General features: G+C 48.6%; 1 protein-coding gene across 1 annotated transcript; it reads left to right on the forward strand.

Moving 5' to 3' along the window:
• The first annotated feature begins 912 nt into the window (after nt 1-912).
• Nucleotides 913-4,053, forward strand: LOC124650186. Its single transcript, XM_047189738.1, has 3 exons — nt 913-1,350; nt 3,072-3,190; nt 3,906-4,053. The coding sequence occupies exons 1-3, from the start codon at nt 913-915 to the stop codon at nt 4,051-4,053; spliced, it is 705 nt and encodes a 234-aa protein (XP_047045694.1).
• Nucleotides 4,054-10,594: the final 6,541 nt, after the last annotated feature.

Below are 10,594 nucleotides of genomic sequence, written 5' to 3' on the forward strand. Positions count from 1 at the left end.
CGCGGGCCGACCGCCGCTGCGTTCGGGATGCCGCCGCGCCGGGCCGCCGCCGGTCGTCGGCTGCGCGTGCTGGCCCCGCCGCGTGCTAGGCCGCCGCGTGTGCCTGGCCGCCGGCGTGCTGGGCGCCGCCGCCGCGCGGCCGGCCGTCGGGCGTGCTGGGTCGCCGCCGTTCGTTCTTGACGCCGCGCGTGCGGGCCGTCGGGCGCTGGCCGCCGCCGCGTGCTGAGAGAGAGAGAGAGAGAGGCGCCGCACGTGCTGGCCGCCGCCGCGTGTGCTGAGAGAGAGAGGCGCAGGATAGGATGAGAGAGAAAGAGCGAGATGGTTAGCGTGAGCTTTTCACTTTTTTTTCGCTTGTAGACAGCCATTCCTCCAGATTCCACCAAATCGGTCGAACAAGTCCGTTCCGCATATTACAGGTATATTCCCTTCTGAGGAATCACTTGGTTCCGTTCCTTCTCTCCAACCGAACAGAGGAACGAGTGCTAGGTGTGGAACCATCCCGTTCCATTCCACCAAATTCCAGAACCGAACACACCTTTAGAGACCGGTCAGGTTTTGGTGTGACGGCTGGATATCCGTGTACCCGGTTTGTGGATAAAATTGCCATTCTTAGACCGGCCAGGTTTTTCGTTGGGCTTTGTTAGGCCCGGCCCAAAGCCTGGCCCGGCCAAAAGAATGCTCAGTAAACCAAATGTTTTGTAACCTCGAAAAGTTACCGATCTTTTGGCTGTTTCATGTGCGTATTCACCCGTGTGATTTGTGTCCTTTTCAGAGTCCACCCTATCCTTATTACTCCCGCCAGTGCCCTGTCTCCGCTTTAAAGCAACAGAACCAACGTTACACACACACCGCACTCCCAAAGCACACCACCGCACCGCACCGAGCCGACAGCTGCGCGGGGAGGAGAGATCAATGGGGAGCAGCGGTGGCAGCAGCGAGTACTTCCTGCGCCAGCTGAGCTCCAGCGACGGCGGTAGCGCGCCGGCGCCGCCGTACCAGCAGCCGGAGGAGTGGGAGTGCGGCGTTGGCGGCGGGGGCAGGCGCGGGTCGAGGCGGTGGTCCGGCAGGAAGAAGCCGCGGGCGAGGGGCCACCGGCGCGGCGTCGGCGGCGGGTTATGCGGGGGCAGGGAGGAGGAGGCGTCGGCGTCGGCGGGGAGGAAGAGGGTGATGGTGGTGGTGGACCAGAGCTCCGGCGCCAAGCACGCCATGATGTGGGCGCTCACCCACGTCGCCAACAGGGGGGACTTCCTCACGCTGCTCCACGTCCTGCCCCGCGGCGGCACCGGCGGCGAGGAGGCCTCCGCGCTCGCCAACTCCCTCGGCTCCCTCTGCAAGGCCTGCAAGCCTGAGGTGCGTCTTCAACCTTGTTCTCGATTCATTTGCGGTCTGTTTTTTCAAGGATTTCAGTGTTAGTCTAACAGTAATATAGTAAGATGCCTGACATTGTCTATGGCTTGGCTGTTAAGGGTGTGTTCGGTTTGGGAATGGAGTGGAATGGAATGGAACCATTCCATTCCACTGTCACAGAACCGTTCCATCCATGTGTTCGGTTTGGACAAAAAAATTGTCACAGAACGGTTCCATCCGTGTGTTCGGTTTTGGAATGGGATGAGAATGGAATGGAATGGGTGAGATAGTCACCCGATTAATTATTCTAAACTCGATTAATTATTCTCCTAATCTTGATTAGTTATTGCTAAAATTAATTAATTATTGCTAAACTTGATTAATTATTCCTAATCTTAATTAATTATTGCTAAACTTGATTAATTATTCCTAATCTTAATTAATCATTGCTAAACTTGATTAAATTAGAGTTAATCGCCCATCATTACTGTGCCGTTCCACCTCGTCCGGCCGAATCGGCCGGACCGATCGGTTCCGCATATTGAGGGAATATTCCTTTTTCTGGAACCACTCCATTCCACCCCATTCCACTCCATTCCAGAAAAGAACACAAGAACGGGCTCACGGAATGGAACCGTTCCATTCCATTCCGGTTGGTTCCAGAAACGAACACACCCTAAGAGTTTGATTGGACACTCTCCCCTTTGGGACCTTAAGTGCCACAGAAGCGATTTGTACTTCTCATACTACTGTACCATCTTATTTTAGGGCCTTGTAGCCATACTGTTCAGGTGTTTTAGAGTCTGCATTATGACCTTAAGTAAGTTTCCTTAAAGAAAGACCCTAAGTAAGCCGTGTCACACAGTACAGTAATTAATCGAGCTCTGTTGAGATATTACACCACAGTAGTATAACAGAGTAGTTCTCAGTAAAATTCGTTTTAGGGTCACGGGTATAACAGAGTAGTTCTCAGTAAAATTCGTTTTAGGGTCACGGGTATAACAGAGTAGTTCTCAGTAAAATTCGTTTTAGGATCACGGGTCCTATAAACAGTGAACGAAGTGGAAAGATGCTATAGTTCGACCGACACTGGGTTTTTGGCCTCTTCAAGCATAAAAGCAGACCGCAATAACATTTCTCCCTAATTGGAGCTGTGCTATGCTGCTAGCCTGGTTGATCCTGTGGCTTCTCTGGAATCAAGTGTTTGTGGTGCCCTTGGCCCACCTGGCGGCAAGAGTTACGGTAGGCAGAGATGGATCAGAGTGAGAACGTTCAGGAAAAGTAAAAGCGATGGAATCATAGCTAACTTTCCATTGATGAATCATGGCAGCCAGGGCTAAAAGCTAGAAAGACCCCTCCTCAACTTCATAAAAGCGAGGTCACCTAGCTATATGCCGCCGCAAATCTCTCAAATTTTGTAGCCTTCGTAATAGTGACAATTTACACGAATTTCCGTGCCTAGTTTGGGCTAGGATAAGATGGAGAGAGAGAAAAAAAGACCTGTTGTGATGATTTTTGATTTGAATAAGAAACTAGCATCTGATGAGTGTACTTCACTGGCGACGACTGAATGTTAGCAGTGTATGCAAATGCACTATTCCTCGTCGTCTAGCCCGTGAAACGGGAGGGGCTCGGATCGTCATCATCCCCCCACAGCGACAGTGTCCCATACTACAGTTACAGTGTTACTTATTACAGCGTTGGTTTTGGATGAATTATGTTAGGTGGAGGTGGAAGCGCTCGTGATCCAAGGGCCCATGCTGGCCACCGTGCTGAGCCAGGTGAAGAAGCTGGAGGCGTCGGTGCTCGTGCTCAGCCAACGCAAGCCATCGCCTTTCTGCTGGTAAGCATGCACCCAGCTCGTACTACACTACGCTTTACAGTTTACACAAGGTGCATATGCGTGCACCACATCTGCACATGCATCCCTCGTCGCAGAATCGTCATGCTAGAAAGGTTAGAAAAGAGAGAATCTGACATTGCTGGCATAGCCCATCGGGCTGCTGTAAAGTTCATTTCCCTTTAGAAACTAAAATGTTAAGGGCTTTTTTCAGACAAGTGTAAAAAAATTCAGATCTGCCCATGCATGTGTGATGAATTTCAGAAGGGAATTTTAGGATTTTGGCAGCTTAATTAGGTCGAACTTTTTGGGCTGAGAGTAAGATGTATTTTGGGGAAGAAAGTTCAGAAAGGTCTTCAGATTTCAGAGCTGGGACACTGCCTTTCTGTGGGAAAATAAACTGGTACAGTACATAGTATCAAGGGAGCCATGAGACACCTCTTTTACTGTCCTTCAGCTTAAACTCTAGACTAGACTAGATGAATCAAGTGGCGAGGACCCATGATGGGGAGCACCGTGGGGCTACTGTACACTGGCCACTGCAGCATTGCTGACTCGCTGCAGCTGCTGTACTATGTACTCATGCGGTAGTTTAAAACCCCACGGGAAAATATGTCAGGCTCTGAGAAAAAGTTACCGAGGAAAAGTAACCTTTTCTTGGCTGTGTAATTAAACTGCCATGCTTGTTCCATGCTGAGAGTTGGAAACAAAAATGCAGCTTCATGCGGAGCAGCGGCGAGGTGCTGGTGGAGGAGTGCATCAACAGGGCGGAGTGCCTGACGCTGGCGGTGCGGCGGCAGAGCAAGGGCGTCGGCGGCTACCTCGTCAGCACCCGCTGGCAGAAGAACTTCTGGCTACTCGCTTGACATCCTTCGCAAGAGCAGATCAGATGAGCCTCCCCGGGAGATTTTACTATTCCTACCGATCGAGGCTGCAACTCTGAGGCTGAGGCTGCTAATAAGTGATCATGCATCATCAATAGACCTTCAGTATGTTTATTTGTGTGCGTGCTTCTTCTGTGTGCATGTGAGTTGTTAATTAGCAGTAGCTCTCACTTCACTTCACTTCGCTGATGTATGTAAAGCCAAAAGCTGACCCGCTTCATGTAAACCTTTTCCTGTGTGTGTTTGTTTGTTTGCTGATGTTGTGCAGGACATACAATGCATAAACTACCATTTGTAATAATTGTTTGTTTGTGTATGTTTACTGAGTGAGTGGAGTATCATCTGAGGTGTTTGACCAACTGTCTCTTCTCACACGATTGTCCTTAACAATTGTTTATGTGTGTATGTTTACGTACTGAGTGAGAATCATCTGAGGTGTCTGACGAACTGTCTGATGGAAAGAAAACGATTCCAGCCCGGGGATGAAGAGCTTCAGTATAAACCGATGGCTCAAACAAAGCCAACACCGCATGATGCTTGCTGTCAATGGCCATGTACGGTGCCCCCGTTGTAGGGTGCAAGTAAGACTGGGAGAGCTCTGGATTCCATCAACCTCTTCAGCTCGTACGCAGGGAGGGGAAGGGATCAGAATCATTGCGGTGCTCTGAAATAGTAAGCCGGAGGGCTCTGACTCGTTTCTACTGATATCATCATAGCGTGTGGTACTATGCCTGGGGATAGGGAAGGTGGCTATGTAGTACTATGATCTAGCGCACGAGCCATAACTCATTTGCTCGGCGGGTGGCAGGCTTTTGCTCCCACGGGCACAGGCCCATCATCAACAACCATGATTTCGCCTGGCCACGTCCAAGCCTAACTCAACAACCGCTCCACTGCGGAACAAGAACAATTCAATCCGGCCTGATTTCCGGCAGCGGTTGGCACTACTTGCATCTTGTTTCGAAAAAGACACCACCTTCAAATTCACCCTTTTTTTTAATATCAAAGATATCAATTACATTTAGGTTCTGCAACATAATATTGTTCAACATAAGAATGTGTTAGTTTCGACAGTGCTTGCAGCTGAACATATTAATATCTCTTTTAGAAGAGGATTTAATGATAATAAATGGATACAATGATTACAACTATGTCAAAGACTTATTAATATTAATCTAACATCTGAACCGGATAGGTCTATTTGGAAGCTTACTGATTCGGATGTTTTTTCAGTCAAGTCTATGTACCTAGATTGGATGAATGGACATGCTATTTATCTTCACAAATACTTATGGAAGTTAAAGATTCCTTTAAAAATCAAAATCTTTATGTGGTTCATGAGCAATAAGGTGCTCTTAACTAAGGATAATTTAGCTAAACGAAAACGGAAAGATGTCAAAAGTGTTGTTTTTCTGATTCCGCAGAAACTATTAATCATTTGTTTATTCATTGTCCTTTTGCGAAGATAATATGGCGAATGATGTACCTCTCTGATAATATTCCGCCACCAGCTAATGTTACTAATATGTTTGGTAGATAGATGAATGGTGTGAAGAAACATGACAAACAAAAAATAAGAATTGGAGTGTCGGCCATTTGTTGGGCTATTTGGAGGACTAGAAATGATATTATCTTTAACAAGCAGATTGGAACTAATTATTTGCAGGTTATCCTGCGAGCTACTCATTCAATTCAGCAATGGGTTTTCCTTCTCCCGGTGGAGCAGCGGGGGGTATGGTTATTGGATGCAACCACTAGTAGGAAAACCATTATAGGTGGAAACCAACTCTGTGGCGCACGAAACACACCATGCGCCACAAAAATATTTCTGTGGCGCACCACCTTAGTGCGCCATAAAAAATTGAAAGTTTACGTAGGCGCATGTGCCAGCTCATGCGCCACAGAATATGGAGATTCTGTGGCGCACCGTGGGCGGTGCGCCACAGAAAGTTTGTGGGACCCACGCTGGGTCCACCACTGCACATGGCCGAAAGATATTCTATGGCACATGGTCCAGCGTGCGCCACAGAAACTTAACTTTCTGTGGCGCACGTTGATCCATGCGCCACAGAATTTCCTGCGGGGACCACCCCCCCGGCTCACGCCACCATGATTCTATGGCGCATGAGCTCATATGCGCCACATAAGTTCATGTTTCTGTGGCGCATATCAGCATATGCGCCACAGAAAGTGAATAGTAGATCTCACTTTTGGAGACAGCTTTCCCCCTCTTTTCTTCCACCCACCACCCTTTCCATTCTTGTCTCCTCCAACCAGCTCGTGTTGCTCCTCTCTCCCACTCCATTTTGGTCATACTTTTCTCCATTGTTGATAGCTCTAATCCTATTTTGTGGGAATATTTGTGAGGGGAAGCCACTCCAACTTGTAGAGGGGTACTAAAAACCACAATTCTCTTTCCCTCCTCCTCCACTTTCCCTCTTGCATGGTCCATTGTTTTGTCTCCACCACCCCATCCTCTTGCTCCACCATGATCTTGGTAGATTTGTGAGAGGTTGAGTACTATTGGATGCATGTTTTGTGTGTATGGATGTTTTGTAGGTGAAGATTATTATCGCGCTCCCGGACGGTTTGCGGTGGCGAGACGATGATGTTTATATGTGTTGAGCTTTGTGTTGTGGTTGAATGTTTGCTTGCGAAGAAGCTTATTTGTGTTGTTGGTTTGTGCCGGCGTGTGGTGCATGGATGTTTGCCGAAATGTTGATTCATTTCCATTTCGGCAAATTCTTGCACTAGCCATATGTCCTACTTTTAGGATAGGTCATGCCGAAATTTTCCGGCGATCATGCATGCATGTGTGTTTGTGCATGGTGTGTGTGGTTCTAATTAACTCTCTTTTGCTCTATATATGTATGATGCAGTCAACCATGGTCATCCATATGAGGGAAGGACAAGTGGTTAGATACAAGGTGAACGCGAAGGCCGACATGGTTAGGAACAACATGATCCTGATAAGATGTCCGTGTCGAAAATGCGGACTCCGGCAGTGGATCGACCCTGATTCTGGACAACTGGAGAAACACCTGCTCAGGCGCGGTTTCATGCTCGGCTTCAACGAGGAGCCGGCGGCAAATGTTGGTCATGAAGAAGAGGCCGACATCGGGCGAGAAGACGAAGAGTCTCCCGAACATGGTGTTCATCATGAGGAAGGAGAGGCCGATGAAGGAGATGATGATGCCGGAGGAGATGGTGGTGGAGATTCCGAGAGCAAGCAGACGCCGCTAACATCGGCCTTGCGGGGACCCTCATGTTCAAGAGCTTCTCCTGAAGGACACGGGCAACGCCAAACCTGAAGCCAAGCTGGCGCAAATGGAGGTAGACGGGATGACTCCATTGTATCCAGGGTGCCGGCCCGAGGATACACGCTTGAGTGTAACGCTCGAGTGTCTGGAGATGAAGGCGGAACACAAATGGACCGACAGCAGCTTCAGCGATAACATGAAATCCTGGCATGCTCGTCTTCCCAAGGACAACACATTGCCGACAAGTATCGACGAGGCCAAGAAAGTAGTTTGCCCACTCGACCTACCGCATGTAAAGTACCACGCATGCATCAATGATTGTGCACTTTTTCGGAATGAGTACAAGGATAGAACCACATGTCCGGTGTGCGGCCAAGGACTGTACAAGAGAGGGAACAAGAAAGTTCCTCTGAAAGTTGTCTGGTACTTTCCTATCACTCCTCGTCTGCAGCGGTATTTCGTAGATCCTAAGGAAGCAAAGCTCATGCAATGGCACGCGGAAAGGGAGAAGCCCGCAGATGATCCGGAGAAGGGCAAGATCCTGAGACACCCTGCAGACGCTAGCCAGTGGAATGCGTTGGACATTGAGTTCGCAGATGAGTTCGGGAGCGAACCGAGGAACATTCGTCTGGGCATGAGCACCGACGAACTCAATCCCTTTGGAAACCAGAGTAGCACACATAGCACCTGGCCCGTGTTTGTATGGCCATACAACCTCCCCCCTTGGCTGTGCACAAAGCAGCGGTACGTACACATGAGTATTCTTATTCAGGGGCCAAAACAACCGGGCGTGGACATGCATCTGCATCTGTCGCGACGAACCAGCTGGCCCACCCAAGGCAACCAAACAGCGCCTGGTGTTCTGCGGCTTCTCTGAAGAGACGCCTCCGGCAGCCGATACACAAGAGCCAACCGCCGCAAACATCTTCAGCCCCAATACGCTGATCAAGAAGGTCAACGAGCAGTTTGAAGCGTCAGGGGCCGTTGCTCCGAAGAAGCCCCGTAAAAGACCTAGTAAGAACAAGGAGAAGTCTGCGAGCCAGCCACCTCCCGACGATCCGTCATCGGGACTCCATGGTACCTCCTAGCAAGGATGGCTTGACCAGAATGCATGAAGGCGGCAAACCAATATCGGGTCCGGAGCCGCAACACCTCGCTTTCGGAGATATGCTGCCTCTGCGAGGACGAGTATCCTGGTCCTAGAGAGTATGCTTCTTAAGGACAAAGATCCAAATTACCCGGTCTTCACGGTCGGGGTGCCAAGAGATGTGGGCTTCGTCACTGATGCCCCCGCGGATATATTCTTTATAGCGTACGAGGACATCTTCAAGCTATTCCACTCGAGAAGGCTGGACTATAACTTGGTCCGCCTATTCGCGCTCAATCTGGCGATGAAGATCAAGAGAGAGAGTACTGATGCGTGTAGATGTACACGTCCGTTGGGAACCCCAAGAGGAAGGTATGATGCGCACAGTGGCAAGTTTTCCCTCAGAAAGAAACCAAAGTTTAATCGAACCAGGAGGAGCCAAGAAGCACGTTGAAGGTTGATGGTGACGAAATGTGATGCGGCGCAACACCAGGGATTCCGGCGCCAACGTGGAACTCGCACAACACAACCAAAGTACTTTGCCCCAACGAAACGAGTGAGGTTGTCAATCTCACCGGCTTGTCTGTAACAAAGGATTAAGCTGTATTGTGTGGAAGATGATTGTTTGCGAAGAAAACAGTAAAGAACAATTGCAGTAGATTGTATGCTATGTAAAGAATATGACCGGGGTCCACAGTTCACTAGAGGTGTCTCTCCCATAAGATTAAAACATGTTGGGTGAACAAATTACAGTCGGGCAATTGACAAATAGAGAGGGCATAACAATGCACATACATGATATGATAAGTATAGTGAGATTTAATCAGGGCATTACGACAAAGTACATAGACCGCTATCCAGCATGCATCTATGCCTAAAAAGTCCACCTTCAGGTTATCATCCGAACCCCTTCCAGTATTAAGTTGCAAACAACGAGACAATTGCATTAAGTATGGTGCGTAATGTAATCAACAACTACATCCTTAGACATAGCATCAATGTTTTATCCCTAGTGGCAACGAGCACATCCACAACCTTAGAACTTTACGTCACTCGTCCCAGATTTAATGGAGGCATGAACCCACTATCGAGCATAAATACTCCCTCTTGGAGTTAAGAGCAAAAACTTGGCCGAGCCTCTACTAATAACGGAGAGCATGCAAGATCATAAACAACACATAGGTAATAGATTAATAATCACCATAACATAGTATTCTCTATCCATCGGATCCCGACAAACACAACATATAGTATTACAGATAGATGATCTTGATCATGTTAGGCAGCTCACAAGATCCAACAATGAAGCACAATTAGGAGAAGACGACCATCTAGCTACTGCTATGGACCCATAGTCCAGGGGTGAACTACTCACTCATCACTCCGGAGGCGATCATGGCGATGAAGAGTCCTCCGGGAGATGATTCCCCTCTCCGGCAGGGTGCCGGAGGCGATCTCCGTATCCCCCGAGATGGGATTGGCGGCGGCGGCGTCTCGGAAGGTTTTCCGTATCGTGGCTCTCGGTACGGAGGGTTTCGCGACGAAGACTTTAAGTAGGCGGAAGGGCAACGCGGGGGCCACACGAGGGCCCCACACACTAGGGCCGCGCGGCCAAGACCTGGGCCGTGCCGCCCTAGTGTGGCGGCGCCTCGTGGCCCCACTTCCTTTCCCCTTCGGTCTTTTGGAAGCTTAGTGCAAAAATAGGACCCTGGGCGTTGATTTCGTCCAATTCCGAGAATATTTCCTTACTAGGATTTCTGAAACCAAAAACAGCAGAAAACAGCAACCGGCTCTTCGGCATCTTGTTAATAGGTTAGTGCCGGAAAATGCGTAAATACGACATATAATGTGTATAAAACATGTAGATATCATCAATAATGTAGCATGGAACATAAGAAATTATCGATACGTCGGAGACGTATCAGCATCCCCAAGCTTAGTTCTGCTCGTCCCGAGCAGGTAAACGATAACAAGGATAATTTCTGGAGTGACATGCCACCATAACCTTGATCATACTATTGTAAGCATATGTAATGAATGCAGCGATCAAAACAATGGTAATGACATGAGTAAACAAATGAATCATAAAGCAAAGACTTTTCATGAATAGTACTTCAAGACAAGCATCAATAAGTCTTGCATAAGAGTTAACTCATAAAGCAATAAATCAAAGTAA

This window comes from Lolium rigidum, chromosome 4 (assembly GCF_022539505.1).
Source record: "Lolium rigidum isolate FL_2022 chromosome 4, APGP_CSIRO_Lrig_0.1, whole genome shotgun sequence".
Lineage (NCBI taxonomy): Eukaryota > Viridiplantae > Streptophyta > Magnoliopsida > Poales > Poaceae > Lolium > Lolium rigidum.

Coding starts and splice junctions, on each gene's coding strand:
- LOC124650186 (XM_047189738.1), top strand. CDS start 913: ATGGGGAGCAGCGGTGGCAGCAGCGAGTACTTCCTGCGCCAGCTGAGC. Junction 1,351..3,071: donor GCAAGGCCTGCAAGCCTGAG/GTGCGTCTTCAA, acceptor GAATTATGTTAG/GTGGAGGTGGAAGCGCTCGT. Junction 3,191..3,905: donor AAGCCATCGCCTTTCTGCTG/GTAAGCATGCAC, acceptor ACAAAAATGCAG/CTTCATGCGGAGCAGCGGCG.